This window comes from Neolamprologus brichardi, chromosome 10 (assembly GCF_056152115.1).
Source record: "Neolamprologus brichardi isolate AB-2024 chromosome 10, ASM5615211v1, whole genome shotgun sequence".
Taxonomy (NCBI): Eukaryota; Metazoa; Chordata; class Actinopteri; order Cichliformes; family Cichlidae; genus Neolamprologus; species Neolamprologus brichardi.
Window position 1 is genome coordinate 18,270,001 of NC_142113.1, and position 22,379 is coordinate 18,292,379.

General features: G+C 38.5%; 2 protein-coding genes across 2 annotated transcripts in view; both read right to left on the reverse strand.

Annotated features, from left to right (window-relative positions):
* LOC102791823 (UDP-glucuronosyltransferase 2C1-like) overlaps positions 1-2,262 on the reverse strand; it is a 9,403-nt gene extending 7,141 nt beyond the window's left edge. Inside the window, exon 1 of the mRNA XM_087846844.1 lies at positions 1,974-2,262. Within this exon, the coding sequence (XP_087702970.1) occupies positions 1,974-2,055 (82 nt within the window). The 5' untranslated portion in view covers positions 2,056-2,262. The remainder of the gene's footprint in view (positions 1-1,973) is intronic.
* Positions 2,263-10,761: 8,499 nt separating this feature from the next.
* Positions 10,762-13,592, reverse strand: LOC102782367 (UDP-glucuronosyltransferase 2C1-like). The gene is made up of 4 exons (XM_087846845.1): positions 13,544-13,592; positions 13,048-13,346; positions 12,253-12,966; positions 10,762-11,478 (listed from the first exon to the last, which is right to left on the reverse strand). Exons 2-4 carry the CDS (start codon positions 13,339-13,341, stop codon positions 10,894-10,896), a joined length of 1,593 nt encoding a protein of 530 aa, XP_087702971.1. The 5' UTR covers positions 13,342-13,346; positions 13,544-13,592; the 3' UTR covers positions 10,762-10,893.
* Positions 13,593-22,379: the final 8,787 nt, after the last annotated feature.

The window sequence follows — 22,379 nt, forward strand, 5'->3', positions numbered from 1 at the left end:
TCGCGTTTGAATTTGCGCTTGTTTTTTGCTTTCACTTTGCAATCGCGCGAACTGTGTGTAGAGAGTGACAGCACTGATTGGTGAGTGATGATAATTTGCGCACCAATTCCTCTGACATCGTCTTATCAATCGTTAGCTTACTATGCAAACATGACAAGTGAAATCTCCCGCAGCAAGCTTAAACATGTGAGAGGTTGATCGCAGAGAATCGCTGAGCTTATGTGAGTGCGTGTGTAAAAGCAGCAGGATATATATTTTAGTTCTGCTGAGCCAAATAAGACAGGTCAGCGTGAAGAAGTGACAGCCAAAGAAAAGCTTACCACAAAACGGAAAAGTTATGACAAATCAGACTATAAGGCAAAAAGAAAGTGCAGCTTTATGGTTTCATGGACAAAATAATTTCTGTGGCTGCAATATGACGAGCTAAATAACCAGGGCTGCACATAAGTGGTCCGCAGGTGCGCATTCGCTGTCAAAATAAAAAACGCGCACAAGATAAGAAGTTACAACGAGTGTTTGCATACATAAGATTTTCAGGAGGAGGACAGACATTTGTTTAGAACTCTTAAAGATGTCGAAGAAGCTCCTTTAAGCAATTACTTTGGTGTTCCTCCACCTCCAAAGAAATGTCAGGAGTCCGAACCACAAAAGAAGCGCGTATTCTCAGAAAAGTGGTTGCAGGAGGTGAGCTGGCTTCAAACAAATGATGAACGCACAGAGAGGTGGTGCAGAATGTGCCGTGAAAATTTAATAAATGACAAATTAATAAAAAGGCATCAACATTTTTTTGTGTATCGAAAAAATATCGAACCGTGACACCAAAGTATCGAACCGAACCGAACCGTGAATTTTGTGTATCGTTGCACCCCTAATACATACATATACACATATATACATATATATACACACATATATATATATATATATATATATATATATATATACATATATACACATATACATATATATATATACATATATACACATATACATACATATATATATATATATATATATATATATATATTTGCCGCTTTACTTAATATACCTTTACAAATCTTTATAGTGGTTCTCAAAGTCGGTCATCAGGCCCCACTGCTCTGCTTGTTTCTATTAATAACTAAACACTGTTGATTGGCTGGTGTGTTCAGTTAATCAGAAGTTGTAGACACCATTGTGGAGTAAGAAAAACAAAGTGAATTGGTATGTTTTAGCTTCTGATTCAACACACCTTGTCCAGGTAATAAACATGCTACATTTTCTTTTGTTACTGAGGTTGTTTGTGGAGGAATTGTACTGAAATACATTATTGTTTTTGCCCACTCATTTATAATTAAAGGGCTGCTGTAATGTTTGATTTATGTTGTATGACACAGAAGTGTATTACTTCGAAAATGTTATGCAATAAACTGTTTCATCAGTTGGAATAATTTAAATGGCTATATTTGCATGGATAATTGTGAGTAGGATATATGTAAAAAAGTAAGTTAGATTAACTCAACTAAATGTAATTTGTCAACTCAATATTACCAGAAATTCTAAATTAATATTAGGTTGCTTAAACTTAATTATGCTTTCACAGGTCAAAGTAAATCATGTTGGTTTGTTGAACCAGTTGAGTTAGCCAAACCTAAAAATTACTTGCTGGATTTACTTAATAATATGCAAAATTTGTAACTTAAAAAGCTGAGTGGAAATTGTTACCTCAATTTTTTTAAGTTGAGCCAACAAAACATTTTTTAGAGTGTAGACAGCAGGAGTGGAGCAAATACAGTGAAAATCGGGTATTAGACCTGATTTCTAATCCGCTCCGGCTATATTTATATATATAATATAATATCTATAACCATTATCAAGTGTAATGTGTAAGCATGCTGCAAAACCCTCTGCGCTAATGACAACTTACACATTTGGAATTAAAAACATGGAACAACTTTGTTTGACTAAGATATTTTCAGTTATTTATTACTTACCTGTGTATAGAGAGCCACAGCACTGATTGGTGAGTGAGGATAATTTGCGCACCAATTCCTCTGACATAGTCTTATCAATCATTAGCTTACATCACTAGCTGAAATCTCCCGCAGCAAGCTTAAACATGTGAGAGGTTGATCGCGCAGAGAATCGCTGAGCGTTACGTGAGTGCGTGTGTAAAAGCAGCAGGATATATATTTTAGTTCTGCTGAGCCAAATAAGACAGGTCAGGGTGAAGAAGTGACAGCCAAAGAAAAGCTTACCACAAAACGGAAAAATTATGACAAATCAGACTATAAGGCAAAAAGAAAGTGCAGCTTTATGGTTTTATGGACAAAAGAATTTCTGTGGCTGCAATATGATGAGCTAAATAACCAGGGGTGCACATAAGTGGTCCGCAGGTGCACATTCGCTGTCAAAATAAAAAACGCCACAAGATAAGAAGTTGCAACGCGTGTTTGCGTACATAAGATTTTCTGGAGGAGGACAGACATTTGTTTAGAACTCTTAAAGATGTCAAGAAGCTCCTTTAAGCAATTAAGTAATTACCTCCACCTCCAAAGAAATGTCAGAAGGAGTCCAAACCACAAAAGAAGCGCGTATTCTCGGAAAAGTGGTTGTAGGAGGTGAGCTGGTTTCAAACAAATGATGAATGCACAGATGTGGTGCAGAATGTGCCGTGAAAATCCCACTCTAGCGGACAAAAACTCTGCCTTTTATATTTGTATTAGGATTGAGTAGTGTCATGATTGCCTGTGTGGCAAGCAGAAGTGGTGGACCCAAAATTGCAGGACTCTGGGAGACGGGAATAAACTGAAAACACAGCTTTATTGCTGGAGGAATGAGTCACAAAACAAAACTCTAAACCAAGGTGCTGGAGGACTGGACATTACAAACACACAGCAAGTTGAGGGTACGACGCAACAGGGAGCACAAGAAAACACAGGGCTTAAATACACAGGGGAGTAATTAGGAAATGGACAACAGGAGGGAGACACAGCTGGGAGAAATTAAGCTAACGAGACAGGAGAAAGGTAAAACTGAACACATTGACATGAGACATGAACTTTCAGAATAAAACATGAAACTAACAGACACAGAGAAGCATGGACAGACAGAGGGAACACAGGCAGGCATGAAACAAACACACTAACACATAGCAAACCTAAACAAAAGACAAGGCAGAATAAACAAGAATATAGAAGAATATAAAGAAACACAAAACACCGAGTCCTCACATTTACCTGGGAGTGGGGCCATCCACACTGTTTAATCCATTCACGTTGTTTTTGACTTTGTGAATGGAAAGAACACAACTCCTCCAGACACAATCTCTCGGAGTATCGGTGGGCACACCGCTTCACCATCTCGCTTGAGGTTAATGTTTGTCAGACACAGTAACGGTTGCTATAATGTGTAATTGGACAATGGCCCTTTCGGGGGAGGGGCCGGTGAGAGGTCAATTATGCCACCTCTTTTGACATGAGAGGTGTATTTTATAATTTATGTATTTGAGTAATTACTAACAACTACTTTAGTGGTGTAATTTTCTGTTTATTACTTTGACTACTTGGATTTTATGAACAGCATAGAAACAGTTGTTTAAACAATCTCTTAAATTTTACTTTGTTGTCTTATATTTTTTCATGTAGGATACGGACAGTGAGGCAAAAAGCTGCATGGAGCAAACTGTGATGGGGGTGTACGTCATCCAGAAGGAGGGTGCTGAACCTGAAGAGGACTCAGAGGACGTTGGTGTCCTGATTGAGGGTGTGGAGGCTAACACTGATTTGGGTAACATTGCACAAACATGTGCTCTGTTGTTTGGACTCATATACTGTTTGAACCTGAGCTACCCACCAGAACTTAAATGTACCTTTGAAGTCCTCCAGAAGATACTTTTAAATCTTGATAGACAAAAGCTCTCTTCAAAGGCACAGTTTCTGAAAAACAAGCTTATGGGGTGAGAGCACTTGAAAATGACTGATAGGTCAGTAATAAACTCTTTTCCAAAGATGAGTGATTTCTCGATCAGATAGATTTATTTTTTTTATTACTTTGTTGTTTCAGCAACATTAAATTTAAAAACTGTACTTTTGAGTTACAATATATATTTATAATTTTAATAAATGACAAATTAAAAGGCATGAACATTTTTTTTTGTATCGAAAAAATATCGAACCGTGACACCAAAGCATCGAACCGAACCGAACCGTGAATTTTGTGTATCGTTGCACCCCTAGCTTTTATATTGTCCACTAAATCCAGTTAATAAAGTTAATGTTACCATAATCTGATTGTGACTTTTTTTCTAAAGTAGTGGGTTTCTAAATGTGTAACAAATGTAAACAAATCTAATTGAAATAATTCAATTGAAATGAGTGAAATCATCATCTCCCATATTGGTTTATTAAGCAAGACTTGCAGTAATTGCCTTGATTAACAAAGTAGTTGTTCAAACAACAAGATTTAATTGTGTTTTCCTAAACTTTTTAACTTGTGTAGAATGAATTAAAACAAATTTCACTCTACATACTTAAATAAATCACTTCAAATCAAAGTATACTATGTTGATCCACCGTAACCTGATTACATTAAACCACCAAATGCTAAATGTGTTGGTTTGACATGATCGAAAATGGTTTATTGTACTTGGTTAAATTGAGTGCAAAAAGGGTGCCATGATTAAATTGTGTTCATCCAACAACAGATTTTTTGAGTGTAGGCAGTGAGGTGTTTTTGTGTCCGTCTTTGTGATTCCAGGAAAAAGGGGCAGATAGGAGGTCGACGAAGAGCAGACGGAGAGGACATCGAATGGAGACGTCAGGATGGGTTCCGGAAGAAGACTGGCATAATAATCATTTCTTATTGACGCAGTATAAAACCTGTACAGCCCGATGAGGGTCATCCTTTCTGTGAAGACAGATGGCTGCACTCAGAGAGGTCCAGCGCTTTAACCTGTTATTTCAGCTGCTGAAGCAAATTAAATCTTTTAAACGACACATTTTTCCTGTTCTTCCTTCTGAAAATTTTTGAACAAGGCACTTCCCTAGCCATATTTCTATTGCAGAGTATTCTAGTTCATCTCTTTTTCTGCCCCTTAGTAAGTTCTATTTTACTTAAATATTGCATATCCACCACTAGTAGCAAAACATCCCTCGTGTCTGACCACCATGCACTTACATACAAAAAAAAGGCCTTCTCAAGCCACCTGTACCACCACTATGTTTAAAGTTTTGCCCAGGTGTCCTTATGCCAATTCATACCATAGCAGTAGTAGGAAAGATTATGAAAACCAGGATTATATATCCGACTTAACTGTTCCACTCTAGTACTCAGTGGATCTCTCACATCTTATATCAGGGCTGTCATTCCCACATGCACAGCAGGTGCTTTCACAATCATTTGGAGTTGTTCTGCTGCGTGCCTCAGTTCACATGTACCATTGATCACACCAGCTTCTTAGCATCTGTGTTTGTCAAGTTCTCATTCCTTATTTTATTTACTCTTATCCTCATGAGCATCCATGCTTTTTTTTTTACATGTGTCATCACTTAAGCCATCACTTGACCTTGCAAACTTTCTCAAACCTTCCTTTCATTTCAAATACTCTTCAAAGTAGTTTTAAAATGGCTAACTGATATTCTGCAGAGGAATGGCTCATTCAAAGAGTTTCACTCAGGTTTCAGTAAAGGTTACATATGTACATATTACACAAATATGTAAGACTGCTTTCTTGCATTTGCACATCATCTCTAAATGTAGAAGCATCCTGTCTCAGAGTGATGCAGAAAAATTAGATCACATATGTATTACCTATAGGCTAGACTATTGTGATTTATTATCATAAGTTATAAGATGAGATAAACCTTCATTAGTCCCACATGTGGAAAATATTTTGGTTACGGCAAAAAGTACAAGTTAAGACCAGTAAAAGTAAGGAGAGAAAAACAATAGAATAGCATAAGATTAAAAAATTTAATAAAATACTATATGCAATAGATCAAAGTACTAATTATACTGTTATATTGGAAGATTGCACTTGGCACTGGGATGTGTCTGTCTGCATGTGTGTGGTCACCTGCAGAGACCATCTTGTAGAGTCCGACAGCAGTAGGAAGGAAAGACCTGTGAAATCTCTCCATCCCACACCATGGGTGCCGCAACCTGAAGGAGCTGCTCGGTGCTGTCAGAGTCTCCTGCATGGGGTGGGAGATGTTGTCCAACAGGGATGACAGCTTAGCCACCATTCTCCTGTCACTCACCACCTCCATTGTGTTCAGAGGGCATCCGAGAACAGATTTGGCCCTCCGGATTGCCCTGTCCAGTTTCTTCCTGTCCCCAGCAGAGATGCTGCTGCCCCAGCAGACCACACCATAAAAGATGGCTGAAGACATCTTTGGGGCCCCCATATTGCAGAAGACCCTGTCCGACACACAGCCCTGAGTTCTCACATACGGTGGTCGGTCGGTGAGGTAGTCCAGTATCCATGTTTTGAGGTAATGGTCCACTCCTGAGTTCTCCAGCTTATCCTTCAGAACTGTGGGAGGAATACTGTTTAAGGCACTGGAGAAATCAAAGAACATGACTCTCACAGTGCTCCCAGCAGTTTCCAGGTGAGAGAGGGAACAAAATAGGCGATGAATGAATGCGTCATCCTCTCCAGTGCCAGGCTGGTAGGTAATCTGAAGTGGGTCCAGTGATGAGCTCACCAGGGGCCGAAGCTCAGCCAGAACCAACCGCTCCAGGGTCTTCATCAAGTGGGATGTCAGAGCCACCGGCCTGTAGCTGTTGGGGTCCTTGGGACGTGGAATCATTGGCAGTGGTACCACACAAGAGGTTTTCCGGAGCTGTGGAACTCTCCCCAGCCTCAGGCTCAGGTTGAAGATGTGACAGGTTGAGAGAGACAGGCTGGAGCTGTGTGTTGGATGTGAACTGGATGCTTTGGTTGGGGGTGGGGAGTAGTGAGCAGTGTGAGTGGAGGAGGTGTGAGGTGTCAGAGGTGGAGCAGCAGCAGTGGGGGTGGGTGAGTCTGCAGCAGATGTTGACGATTGCATTGTGGATTAATCAAACCTATTAAAGATGGTTTGAATATTTTAGAATATTTTAAAGTAAAAAGGGAGACAGAGCCTTCAGCTTTAAATATCCTCTTCTGTGGAACCAGCTCCCAGCTTGGATTCAAGAGACAGACACTCTCTACTTAGGCCTAAAACATTCCTTTTTGACATAGCAAATAAGTAAGGGCTGTATCAGGTGACCCTGAAACTTCCCCTAGTTACACTGCAATAGCCTGTGCTGCTTTCTTCCTGTTAAAATGGCATTTTTCCTTCCCACTGTTGCCAAGTTCTTGCTCATAAGTAGTCATTTAGTTGTTGAGGTTCTATGATTGTAGGATTTAAATTACAATATAAAGCAAATCAAGATGTCTGTTGTAATTTGGTGGTGTACAAAAAAAAAAAAACCTATGTCAAATCACATCTGCCTGCATCTTCTGATCAGCCTTTTATATTATTATATACCTTGACCAGTTCTTTCAGTGCAACTTTCAGCAGGCAGTGAAACATCCAGCTCCACACTGCACACACAAAAAAATAAATAAATAAAAAATAAAAATACCAGTTACTACCAGTTCCTTTTTAGAAATTCCCAGAAAAAGCCAAGGCCTTTGCTCCAGCCCTATACCCCTGCCAAAGTTCTTTAACAATTCCTGGTGACCATTAAACAAAGGCAAATGCCTCAATCCAAAAACAGCAAAAGCCAGTAAGATAAAACAATAATTGAAAGGTCACACCCAACTGCTGACATCACTCACCCGCACCCATCATCCACCAAGCAGGTAAACGGGAGACAGGATAATTTATAAACAGATGATGATTAGTGAAGTGAAGACAGCTGAGGGGAAACAAAACACAGACAATCAAGACAATGGCTGTATCCCAATTCAGGGTCTGCAGCCTTAAAGGCCGCATTTTAAGGCCGATTACGTCACAGCGACGCGACGAAGGCTGTCCCAATTCGGAGGCTGCTCGAAATGCGGCCCTCAAATGCGTCCTTCATTTCCCTGAATTTTAAGGATGTGGCGGTGTAGACTTCATGGCCCAACATATCCCAGAATGCATAGCGCGGCGGTGGGTATGGATAATTTTGCCGAGAAAAAAACGGCGGATGAGGGGCGCCCGAAGAGTAAACTTTTAGTAAGTACTGAATATTATGTCACTTATTTATGTGCAAATGTTTAATAACGAAGAACATTAAAACATTCCTGTTGACCACATGTCGGCAAAGTTATGTGACATTAGTGACGTTTGTACTAACTTGGTTTTAAAGCCTTTACTTTAAAATATACGCCGTTCAATAGCTGACCTTAATCTTACAGAGAATGATCAAAGCTCATGCAGAAACAAACAAACAAATGAACAAAATATTTTCTCCTTCATTTCTGTCAAACAAAGCTGTATGAAACGTTTCCAGCTGTTAGTATCAGGGTTGCTAGGCAACTTGTGGACCGTTAAGGCTGCGTACTTTAAGGCTGCAGACCCTGAATTGGGATACAGCCAATCACACAGGGAGGAAACTCTGCTCAGTGCAAGACTCAAAAGGAAACTGTCAAAGTAAAACAGGAAATAAATGACCATAAATAAACGGATCATCCAGAAGAACAAGATGAAAGTGGGGCCCTCAGTATGATCTGACATGAATTTGTTCTGAACAAACCCTCAAAGCAAACATTTAGTAAATAATTACACCAATGCATTTAACACTAAACTAAAGATTCACATAAAGTATCTTTAGTATCCGCTTTTTTTTTTTGCATATTTTAATATTCTTGGAATTTTCTTGGAGTTTCTCAGATTGTAGTTACAGAAATGCAAGTACATGACATTAAAATATCTTTTTAAAATGGGTTTTGTCAATTAAATTTGATGGTTAGGTGTACATAGGCCCTCCAGTCAAGCAATGATGTAATTAAAAACAAAACAGACTTCCTAATCTAAAACATTTTGCCCTAAATCTTGGTCCAGCAGACCTCTTAGGGTAAGCCCCCTTTCAGAGCTGTCACACACACGCCTAAGGGTGCAACCCTGCAAGTCCACTAGTGAAATTTGCCCACTTTGCTGGTGGCATTTCCTTCTTTAGTCTAGACTGTTCCTCCCGTCCAGGCTGAGGCAATAGACAGGGGTTTTTTACACATAATGGATTTTTTTGCTTGAAATTGAATCATTTATAAGTGTGCTAAAAGTAACCCTTGCATAGCTACTAAACCACAATGATTTACGGTTTGTCAACTTCTAATTAAAAATTTATAGAAAAAAGATCACCCTTACACTAACCCTAGAACTAACATAGAAACTCCAATATCAACAGAATTTTTACTTATGTCGAAATTTCATTTTGACATGTGATGAAGCATGCAAAAAAGCCAGACAAGAACTCTAGTTGTACATAAAAACAGCTCAGGAATGACGAAATCAAAAAAAAAAAAAAAACAATTTCTAGTGTTATCAGTGTTTTTGTAGACCTAATTATTATTATTTTTTTTTTACCAGAAGTTTACTTTGTATCACTACTAAATCACAATGATTAACAGACAATTTGTTATCTTCTAATTAAAATTCTATAAATTCTGGACTTCTATAAATAAAATCTATGTTTGCATGTTAATAGATGTGAACTCATTAAAACATTTTTATGAGTTCTCCTATTGATGGAGCACTTCCTGAAGGCCTTATTCCAAACTATGTCCTTCAACATCAGCCAAGAGTATGACCTTTCCAGCTTCTTTCCCCTACAAAGCTATAAGGTTGACATATTGGTCAAAGAACAAGGTTATGCTGAGCCTGTGGTAAATGGCCATTTGTGTGTAGGTGACCCAGATCATCTTTCTGTTGCATCCAGTCCATCGTTGAATGATGTCGTGCCGTGAATGGTAAAGTTCATGTGTATGTACAGGTAGACCAACATTACAATATTATAATTTTCAGAAATTTTAAAGCTCAAAGCGCAAACATACTATAAATTAAAAACAGAAGAACCAAGAATATCAAACCACAACATTACTAATTCTGGTGTTTCATTGATTCATGCAGTACCAGTCAAAATCGATGAATATGTCCAAATGTGTGACTTTCTTCTTTTTGCCAGTCTGAATTAGGCATTGCTTTTCTCCTTCCTAACATACCAAAAAAAACTTTCTGTATCGAAGAGTTTCCAGTGGCAAATTTGAGCCTTTTTTAAAATTATCTTTACCAAGATGTTTGAGGGGGTTTTTTTAGCATTTGCATGCACATCATTCTGAAATTATTCTATTATTTCTAGCTCTTTTTAATCCCAAGCATGTCACAGACTTGATAATTTGTTGCAAAATGTTATTCTTTTTTTTTTTCTTAATACCATGTGTATACAACCTCTCAGCTATGAGGGAAAGCTCTGCTCTAGAGCTGTCATACACCCAAGTGTGCAGCCTTGCCAATCAGCAAGTGAAATTTTTCCTCCTTTGCTGGTGGCATTTCCTTGTTTAGCCTGTGGCAATAACCCCATCTTAAGTTCAAGCGATCTGCTGTTACATGTAGACGTAATGGTTTTTTTTTTTTGTTTTTTTATTTAATAAAACCCAGTTTAATCATTTTAGCAAGTGTGCTGTAACACCACAATAATGGTCAGACATAGCACCATCTTCCAATTAAAAATTCATAGAAAACTAAATAAAAGGTCTGTTTTTACATGTTAATTTAGAATTGAAAAGAACTCATTGAAACATTTGTTAAAAGAGAACTCAGTTGTGTTTAGTTTTTATTGTTTTGGTCTTTAGCTATACAGAAATCTCAAAATAGCCAATAGAGAGGAGCAAGTGTGCTACAAGTAACTCTTTGCCACAGTAACTAATAGTCATAGTATGTCATCTTCCAAATGGAAAATATTTTAGCTTTGTTTAGTTTTTGCTTTTCTTCTTCTCCGGCAGCACAGAAATCTAACAAGAACCAAAATAGAATAGAGCAGCACTGTGACCACAGACAGCAATATGAACAGTACATCTAAAGAGTAGTAAGAGTACCAGGGCATCTTATAAGCCTCTGTACGCAGGTGACGAGCCCCTTTGTGGCGCATCACATATTCTACCCAGAAGACGGCCTTCTCCATGGGCGTTATTGGCTGATCTCTGTGCAAACGTGACAGTCTTTGAATGTTCAGCCTGTAGCTCTCTTGATGGATCACTTCCTTAAGGCCTTGCTCAAAACTGTGGCCATTAACATCAGCTAGCCGAATGATCTTTCCAGCTCCTCTCTCCTGCAGTCGTAGAAGGTTGTCATACTGGTCGAAGAACAAGGGTATGCCGAGCACAGGGACCCCATAGTAAATGGCCTCCTGGACACCATTAGTTCCTCCATGAGCTACAAAGACTTTGGTCTGTGGATGACCCAGAAGATCTTTCTGTGGCATCCAGTCGACTATTAGCGTGTTGTTTCCCAGTGTAGAGGGTCGGTCTCCTTTATGCTTCCAGATAACCTGGTAAGAAAAAACAAAAAAAAAGATTTCCCCATTAGCCCTGAGACTTTACAAAACACTTAGCAAAACTACACAGAATTAACTTAGATGCAAATTCAGACTAAAATCTTAATGTTAATGAGTTTTAAGTAACTTTTCCAGGAGTTACATGATGGGATCACTGAAGTGTCATAATTTGCTGTTCCTTTCGATGTTGAGGCTGCTTACAGTGGTTAAAACGTCAAGACATCAAAAGCAAGCATGTTTACAACCTAATGCAAAAACAATATACGTCAAAGGAACTCTATGGGAGGGACACCTTACCTAATTCAAGTTACAGAAAAGAACCTCTTGTTAGTGTTTATTCTATTTTTGTCTTTTGGAGCATTTTTATGCTAAGTGTGACTCTCTATTTCTTTATTTGTACTAACAGTCTAACCAAGGTATCTGTCCTAAATTTTGCTTGTGTTATTTTTTTTTTAAGTGTAACTCTAATTTTATTATATTGGTAGCCTGTGCCAGCATTAAATATACTATCTTTTTTTGTGTAGACTCTTACAGACTATAAATTTAGCCTTCCTGACTAATAACATACCACTCCATCCTCTCATAAATTTACATACACTTCTGGCTCCAAAATGCTCCGCAATGCTAAACTGTGGTTTCTGAATGGCAATAGACAAACAATGGCATCTTTCACAGTGTATCTATTGGCTGATATGGACAAATTAAAATACTATATGTTAACAATCCAAAACGCAGTAGTGGAAGTATGAATCTTTAACTTTTTGTTACCTTCTGGGGCATCTTGGCAAAGACACCGGCAACTTCCTCTGTAACCTCTTTGGGCAAAGCATTGATATGAGTTCCCAGACTCATGATGATCACTCCATGTTGCCCGGCACTCTGAACAAACTCCTCCAGCTCTGCTGGCAGAGGCTGAGCTGGTTTGCACTGAAATCCTCCTATATAGACACCATTTGGCATAGTGGGGCGAGGGAACTCAAACACAAAATCTGACCTGAACAACCAAATGTCTGCTCCCTGTAGTAGTGAGATGACGTCACATCCACCCTCAATATACTTATCACACATGTCATCATAGACTGGATCCACCGCAAATTTCTGCTGGAACAGTATAATGCTATAGAAAAGAATGTTCTTGATCCTCTGGATGAAATTCATTTTGTCTGTTAAGCCGGATCCTGGCACCGGGATATAGGAGAGTGGTGAGGGAGCTAACACAAAGTGGCCTTCTCCACTGGTGATCCAGCGTACGTTGAGCACTAAGGGAAGCTTGAGATATTTGGCTAGAATGACCCCTTGGGCTAAAGCTGGATCAGTTAGAACCAGATCATACTGGGAATCTCTTAATCTTTTGACCATATTTTGATCATTCAAAATATTTTTCAAAGCATCATACCACAGTGAATGTGCAAAAGAAATTAAAGAAAAAAATTTCTTGGTAAGTATGAAGGCAGTCATCAATGATGCCCCCTCTCTTTCCACCTAAAAAATGGATGAGAAAAGTGAAAAAATAAAAAAAATTTCATAAATAACAGAGTATTTATATTCGGACTCATCACATACCTCCACCTGCTCCTGTAGACACCCACCAAAAAAATGCTCAAGATCTACAGCCATTTCAATTGTAATGGATGTGTATAGATCAGACTTTTCAGGGATGTACCAGCTTTTAGACGCCCTGATCACAGTGAGGTTGTGTCCCCTAGCATGAAGTTCTTCAAGCAAGATTTTCATATTGATCCAGTGGCTGCCATCTAAAGGAAACACCAGAATGTTTCCTCCATCGCAATGTGGTGTAAATGAAATGAGGAATAAACTGAGGAAAGCAAGCATCCCACAGACATGATGGGATGTCATGGCTCCTATAATATCAGAGAGAAATAATCACCTCAGTGATCTCATAAATTATATCAAGTATCCACAATGTAAAGAAAAAATATTTGCTCTTCAGCCAAATATGTAGAGTTATACATCACTTGCAAGCACTGGAATATTTACATGATCCTTTTAACCAAATAGACACCAACATTAAAGGACAGTGTTTTAGGAAATTCCTTACCTTGGGTTGAGAGATCCAACTGCTGTCTAGCCTGCCCACAGAAAGACTGTTCTTGAAATCTAGTCTAGTTTGCCTAACTCTCTGAATCTGAAGTTCAAACTCCAGATTCAGAGGTTCTTTCACTTGTAAATGAGTTACATGCATCACGAATAATTTTACATAACATAATAGAGGTGCTATGGATGTTCATTAAATGTTTCTCATTTTTTCATAATTTTATGACTTCATGTTATTTGTCACGTTTTTATTTGTTTCCTAATTAAATTCATTCTTTTCCTTTTTTATTTTGTAATCATCTTTTTTTTTGTTCAATCATCCAATTAGTTATTATAGTTATTTTACAGAGATCAGTTAAGTTAATAATAAAGTGTATCTTTCAGCTCAATGTAACATACATGTTTTATAACCCTTGATTTTGGTTCATGTGTAAACAGGCGGCTTCAGTGTTGGTAACTGTAAAAATTATTGACCTCCTGCCCACTTTCCCCTTCTCAGAAGAGTTCAGAGAGTAGAAGATAGGAATTGTACATTGACCGTGGATTCACTGACTTGCACATTAATGAGTGCGTGATAGAAAAAATAAGGCATTTGGTTGTTTTTTCTCAATTTCAGCACAAGTGTTATCTTTAATTTAGCATGTTAAAGGCAGTATCTGGTCAACCATTTCATACTCGTTTTCTATGCCAACAGAAATGGTCATTTATATAAAAGAGTTATAAGTTTTTAGATATTTCTGATCTCTTTCATCATTATAGTGTCAACTTAGCTCTGACCGGAGGTCACATAATAAAAAGCTAATGATAATGTTAGCCACACTAGTTGCACTGTGTAGTAACAGTAAACATTTTCCTGTTCTGATATTTTTAAAGAAAATCCCCATTATATTTCTCAGTTTTAATATGTGGTCTTATCAATAAATACGGGGTTTGAATAAATAACTTCCAGGTTATTTATTATCTACAAGTGTTGCAAAATTCCTTTTTAAGTTGTATTTCTTGTGTTTTCCTTATTCTAGTTATTGTTCTCATTTTCTTTCTTTCTCTTTTCCCCTGTTATCTGCCTGAGTTTACTAGGTGCAGGATCTAGCTTGCGCTACTGAAGAGGAGGTGGCAGGAAGGGAGTGGCGTTTTTTAAGTGGAAGCTAATTTCAAATTCAGCATTTCTTTCAGTTCAATAAACATCAGCAAACACACAGTTTTGGCAGCTTGTCGTACATTTTGGTGACCAGAGAGGGGTAATCCAATTTTTTTTTTTTTTAAGTAACAAGTAAAGTAAGGGATTGCTATTGCAAAAAAGTAATTAGATTACTGTTACTTTCCCATAAGCACACTGCGTTACTGCGTTACTAAACCCTGATTTTGTTTGTGAGAGTGTTTCATGACAATGACGTACAAGCGTAGGACATCCTTGGCAGCAACAGACGTGTGCAGATCAACAATGGATAATATGAAATGAGGAAGAGAGTACAACCATGCAGCATTTAAAGCTTGGAAGTACTTACATTACTTTGAGTTTGATTCCGTAAAAAGTGACAAAAACATTAGCATCCGCTGTACACTCTGCGTGGGAATAAAACTTATTTCTACAGCGGAAAATTAAACTTCAAATCTGAGCAAGCACCTAGCACGCTGCCACGGGAATGTGAAATTCACAGAGAAACTCCTGGATCCCCCCCACTGACATGACCGCTGCGAAACCAGGCAAACCTCCACCTGCCCCACTCCTGCTTTAAAGGTGAAAACAGATTTAAGAGCTACAGGACTAAGTGCTGCTGAATCTTGGGACTTTTAAAAAAATAATAATTCTGTGTTTTACTTGCATCTATCTGAAAGAGCGAGTGTAAACATACAAACTTATATTTTTTTTGTATGCTGGAATATACAGAAAATAGGTTTAAATGTTAAACAAATTTCTTCAAGTCAAAGACTGTTGCATATAATTTAATTTTTGCTTGACGCAATGTGTATAAAGTTAAAAGATTAAAAAAGAAAACAATTTTTAAAAAGAGACTTTTTCATTTGATTCCATTTTATATGATGGATTATGCAAAAAAATATAATTGGGCTGAAAGGTCTATTACTGTATTAGGTATTCAGGTTATGTATCATGTTTTTCAAAAGTAACTAAGTAATAAAGTAACTAATTATTTTTGAAAATGTGTAATCAGTAAAGTAATGGGATTACTTTCTTCGGGAAGTCATCATTAACTATTTTCAAGTAACTTGACCAGCACTGGTGGTGATAGCTAAACATCCAGCTGCTGTATTTCACAGGGAGAGAAAAGAGTGCAAGTGTCTGTGAAGGTTCTCAGTCATCCAGGTCATCGTAGTCAAAGGAGCTTGCAAAGAAAAGCGTCTGGACTTCTTTAAGTTGCTTGAAGATGTTTCACCTCTCATCCGAGAAGCTTCTTCAGTTCTAAGGTCAAATGGTGGGGAGTCCCAGACTGCCACCTCCAGTCCCAGACAGTCCCATCTGGGACTCTCCACCATTTGACCTTAGAACTGAAGAAGCTTATTGGATGAGAGGTGAAACGTCTTCAAGCAACTTAAAGAAGTCCAGACGCTTTTCTTTGCAAGCTCCTTTGACAAAAGAGTGCAAGATTAACTTCACTCGGAGATGCTGAAAGATGTAGACAGACAGGACAGGAGAGGAAGAGGAGAGGTTAGATTTAAAGGTAAGGACTGCTCAGTGATAAATTTCAAATTAAAAGCTTGCGTGTAGTGTCATCACAAATGTTTAATCACATATTGTATTTGCAAATGATATGTCTAGATAAACTATGTACTTTCATTTTACTAACTTACTATTTTACTAACTTTGTGTTATTCAAATGTTGCAAATATTGGGTAGTTTTGTGCAGGATAAACAGGTTAGTTTGCATTCATGTGTTGAATTCACAGTAAATCTCTGTGTTGGACTGTTGCACAGTGTCTGTGGTGCCCATGGACAGAGTTAGGTTACATCAAGTGTAGAAGAGATTCATTTGATTTAAGATGATGCTTGGATTCATTCACTGAATTCCAATTTCATACTCTAGTATAAAGACAGTATAACAGTGTAGTGTCAGTATAGAAGATGGACATCACCCATGATAGGTTATCAATGTGTGTACAGATACAGCCACTCAAAATTGCCACTTTCAGCCAGAGGTTAGCCAACTGTCAGCTTACAGTCAGCCGGTGAGAGTCCACCCTTCAGGTGTATATCTACTTTCCACTATAAACACGCCCAGTGTTGGGAAGGTTACTTTTAAAATGTGTTCCATTACAGATTACAGAATACATGCCCCAAAATGTATTTTGGTAACATATTCCGTTACGTTACTCAATGAGAGTAACATATTCTGAATACTTTGTATTGCTTAATATATTACTATGTTTTTTACAACTACATGAATGTACTATTGCTGTGTGATATATTACTATTACTGAAGGCTACTCGCCATACCAATACCAACTAGATTTTTAAAATCTTAATATAAAATGAGTAACAGTAGGGTGGACATTAGGTAATGCTGCACTTTTTGCAGAGATCTCGTATAGGAAACTATTTCTGTATCAGTGATATGTTTTCTTTTTGTCTGTGTTCAGAACTGCACATGATTATTTGCAGCTAGCAGGTTGTAATGCAGCCTTCAGTAATAGTAATAAATCCCACAGCAAAAGTAGATCGAAGATACTGAAGTGGCACATAACCCAGGTAGCTACCACAACTAAAACAAGGTAGCTGTGGTAGGCTAACATTAGTTTTTTAAAAAGAACTTACTTCCAGCTGAGAGAAGCTTGTTTACTGGCAGAGTTTGCCCATCCATTTGTTCTTTAAATGTAAAGTGGTCTCCAAATTTCCAAGTAAGAAATGCATTCCTGCCCGTGCACTGCTGGCCCAGGGTCCACTGTGTAACTGACTTCACCAACATTAACAAGACGCTTACATTAGAGCAGCGGTCTCAAATTTAATTGAGCTGTGGGCCACTGCTGGCACTGTCATCTCACTGTAGGGCCACTTTAGTGTTCAAGTAGTATAAAAGAAAAGACCAAACAAACAAGAAAACACCCACCGAAATGTATTGTTTTATTTGTTTGTTTGTGTTTTTAATTTCAAATATTGTATAACTAGACAAAACTGCAAACTCTTAAATTAAGCTTTTCATTGAAGTACCAAATAAACAAATTGTTACTCTCTTTTGGCCAGACATGTGACAGCACTTCTGCTATAATTTTGTTTGTATTTAACAAAATAAAAATGCAGCTGTAAGTGTACACATTACCCATATGGAAAAGATATATAAATCTTATAAAATTTGTATCTGTCTTGTGTGAAACTCATATGAAAATGATACAAGACTGAAAACAGATATAAGATCCCTTGAAAAATTATATAAATGAAACTTGATTGTTTTGGATACTTATTAAAACAATATATGAAAGTAATGAGAAAGTGGCCACTTTCATGAGTAAATCATATAAGCCTTATATGATTCACTATATGAAGCAGGCCACATTTTATGCAAGTCTTTTATAAGTTTTTACTATTTCTTTTCCATATGGGTAGTTTATGACTGCTAGTAAAAAAATAAATAAATTTTGTTTTTACTCTCTTGATACCTCAGAGAGGTCCACGACACCAAATCATAGTAAAGGGATCTCTGGCGAATACGTAGAGTTTTGTGTCGGGCTCGTAGCTGAAAACTAGCTTCATTGTCTGGGTCAACTTTGCTAGCAAGAGACAGAGAGAGGCGTTGAAAGGCTGCTCCAACAGAACTTTATTGATTTGGCAGTCTTCTACCACCAATGACCCCGTTGTTTCCGGGTGAGCATTTTAGCCTTTGAGCTCGGCTTTTTATTTGACCCTGGAAAGCCTGGATTTTATTGTTTTTCTGTGATAGACTCTCCTGGGGACCTGACTCACCAGCCTAACGTAGCCCTCGCTGCCCCCTGCATGTACTACTGTTTGGCCTGTCACCACATCAAGTATCTGCCTTCTCAAGCTGCCGATGGTGTGCACAGTGCCAGGTAGGTAATCACAGCTACTTTTCTGGCACTGGGCTGTAATTCGTGGCTGTGGCATGCTAACGTGGTTTTAACATGGTTGTGTGAACAAATGGAGAAACTATGATTCCTCTTTTAACTATACGCCTGATATGCCTACCATTGCTCAGCTTTATTATTGGACTATGCAGTGTTTTTTATAGCCGTATCAAAGGCTCGTACCTTTATGCAAATGACGGAATGCACTACTCAAAATTGGAACTACTACATCTTAACACAAGGACTAGGCTACCTCCCCAAACTTATGCGCGCTGTGTTGCTTTGGGGATAGCTCGCCGTCCATGCTACATTCACCGGGGCTGCCGTCATAAACGGCATGTATATAATCTTCCTGTGGGAAACTGACTTTCTCACCAAATACCATCTATCTGGACAGCTTCCCGTCGTCTCTCAACTAGACTGGACGGGAAAAACAGAGGTGCCAACACCACCAATTTTCAGCATCTGGAATTTGTACCATCTGGTGCTGTCACACATTCAGTCTCGGATTCCTCACCACTTAAATTGGCATTAATCAATGCAAGGTCCGTGGTGAACAAACTTTCATAACCTGTTTGTCTCTCATGGCTTGGACTTTCTTTTTATTACAGAACCTTGGCTACCCACTGATGATCTAGCTGCTTTTGTGGAATTGAGTCCTGAAAACTGTAACTTCCTTAACACATCGTGGAGGCGGCTTGGCAACAGTTTTCAGAGATCACTTTAAATGCAGAAGTGACTACACTAGTTTTGAACTGCAACTGTTTATGCTGGATCTGTCCTCTCCTGTACTCTGTGCTCTAGTTTATAAGCCTCCTCGCCTTAACAAAGACTTCATTCAGGAATTTTCTGATTTTCTATCTGTGACACTGCCAACCATTGATAGGCTTCTAATCCTTGGTGACTTAAATGTCCATATGTGTTGCCCCTCCAAACCTTTGGTTAGGGAATTTTCACAACTCTTGGACTCATTTATCCTGACCCAGTCTGTCAACGGCCCTACACATAAGCAGGGCCACACTCTTGAGCTCATCTTGTCATCTGGGCTCTCAGTGATCGGCGTTGAGGTGATTGATGTGTGTCCATCTGATCATAATTTCATTTTGTTTAATATTCCCACTGCTCACTCATCCTCCAAACAAACCCAGGCCCCCTCTCTTATACGTCTCATAACACCTGAAACTGCTCCCCAATTCTCAGCTGCCTTCGCTGCATCTCCTTTAGCCACCTTTGATGAACGTTCTCCTCATTGCAATAATCCTGATGAGCTTCTTGCATATTTTAATTGTGCTTGTACCAACATAATGGACTCAGTTGCTCCTCTAAAATGTAGATGGCAAAAATTTAAAACTCAGCCTTGGGTAAATAAGGTCACTCGTGCCATCAGGCAGGAATGCAGGAAAGCAGAACAAAAATCGAAGAAAGATCAGCTCCACGTTTCTTACCAAGTGTTTAGAGATTGTTTGAATAACTATGAGCGCACCTCAAGCTAGAAAGAGCAAACTATTTATCCAAGATCATTACTAAGAATTCTGGTAATCCTAAAGTTCTATTCAACACAGTCAACTCCGTCCTGCATCCCACCACTTCAGCCATATCTGAGGCTGCCTCACACACATCTGAAGAGTTTCAAAAGTTCTTTACTGAAAAAAAATTGATAATATCAGAGCAGCTGCTCCCATCCCAAGACCCTTCTGAACCACCTACATGTTGATTCTTTTTCTCCAAATTTAAACCAGTTTCATTATCCCATCTTACTGATACAATAATGCACATGAAACCAACTACATGCCCCTTGGATGTGTTACCTACACCATTTCTCAGATGTGCTGAAGACAGTCGGCCCTAACATCCTCGCTATTGTAAATGGCAGTATCTCAAATAGAACTGTTCCTCGTTTGTTTAAACAAGCTGTTGTCCAGCCGCTTCTAAAAAAAAAACAGGTTTGGATCCGTCAGTTCTTGTCAATTTTAGACCAATCTCTAAGCTGCCATTTTTGTCTAAGGTTCTCGAGAAAGTTGTCCTCCACCAATTATCCTCATTCTTAGATATACATAATATTCTGGATAAATATCCTTCTGGTTTCAGAGCCTGCCACAGCACAGAGTCTGCTCTACTGAAGGTGTTCAATGATGTGCTTTTAGCTGCTGACTATGGAAAAAGTAGTTTTAATTCTTTTAGACCTGAGTGTAGCATTTGACACTGTCGACCACACAATCCTATTAAACCATCTAAAGACATGTGTCGGCATTCAAGGCTCTGCTCTAAAATGGTTTGCCACTTACCTGGAGAGCAGAACATATTCTGTGATGCTGGGTAACAAATACTCTTCCCCAGCTACACTCACTTGTGGAATACCTCAGGGCTTTATTCTGGACCCTGTCTTATTCTCCTTATACATGCTCCCATTAGGCTCCATTTTTCAGAAACACCAGATCTCCTATCACTCTTATGCAGATGATACACAGTTGCCAATAGTACACTGCAGAAAGTCTCAGAGAGTCTTAGCGACATACGTTGCTGGATGTCTCTGAACTTTCTCAAACTAAATCACGACAAAACCGACATTATATTTTTCAGCAAGCAGGACTCTATTAGTCTTATAAGAAACAATTTAGACCCATTATCAGCTAATGTACATCACCATGTAAAAAATCTTGGTTTCATTTTTGATTCTACCCTCAAGCTGGACAAGCAAATAAATTCAGTTGTTCGCGCAGGAACATTTCTTAACTATCCTGTCATCTAAAGACCTGGAACTGTTATCCATGCTTTCATATTATCACGTCTTGACTCTTGTAACTCTCTCTACTTAGGCATCTGTCACTCAAGCCTGTCCCGCCTGCAACTTGTTCAAAATGCAGCCGCAAGGGTCCTGACGGGTACCAGAAAGAGAGAGAGTATTACTCCGATACTCGCATCTCTACATTGGCTGCCAGTTAAATTGATTTTAAGGTTTTATTATTTGTTTTTAAAGCTCTCCATGGTTTGGCTCCAGGTTACATTTCAGATTTCTGCGCTCCTCCAGTCAGATGCTGTTATTAGTTCCACGCTCCCAGTTCAAATCTGGAGGTGACAGGGCTTTCTCCATTGCCGCCACGAAACTCTGGAACAGTCTTCGCCCTTTCATAAAATCCTCTTCATCCTTGGAAGTCTTCAAATCGAATCTGAAGACCTACCTATTTTCCAAGGCTTTCGGATCTCTTTGACACCTCTTTTATTCTGTTTTAACTATTCTGGTCTTTTATCTCATTGGATGATGTTTGCATGTGTATACATGTATATATGTATTTTATGTTCACGTATGAGTGCTTGTGTGTGAATGTGTATATTTTTGTATATGTATGTGCATATTTGCATGTACACATATACTTTTTACAAACATAAATGGATGTCTTACAATGTTTCTATAATGTTTTCATTTGATCTATTTTAATTCTTTTTATTATATTATCCCTCTGTTCAGCACTTTGGCCGACACTTGATGTGTTTTTAATGTGCTATATAAATAAAGATGACTTGACTTGCCTTGACTTGAGTTATTGTTGTAGAGGAAAACACAAACACAATGTACAGTCGAGTCTTAATAGCTTACGACTGGGCTCACCAGGCACTCTTTTTGGCTGCAGTGGTTATTATTATATTTACATGCTTCCAGCTCCCGTTTCTGGTTGGTGACAACTCATACTTTTCGACTCTCCTTTTTCTTCCTCCCTCCCTCACAGACACATAAAGGGTATGGCAGTCCATTGTCCCTGCAGCACCGACTACACCGCCCATTAGGCTACATTCTTTAGGGCTATGCCTGT

Bases quoted from the DNA above. Each gene is read 5' to 3' on its own strand.
- LOC102782367 (XM_087846845.1), bottom strand. From the start codon at position 13,341: ATGACATCCCATCATGTCTGTGGGATGCTTGCTTTCCTCAGTTTATTC. The intron at 12,967-13,047 runs GTATGTGATGAG...TCCATTTTTTAG, and splicing joins GTCTACAGGAGCAGGTGGAG to GTGGAAAGAGAGGGGGCATC. The intron at 11,479-12,252 runs GTAACAAAAAGT...TTTTCTTACCAG, and splicing joins TTGCCAAGATGCCCCAGAAG to GTTATCTGGAAGCATAAAGG.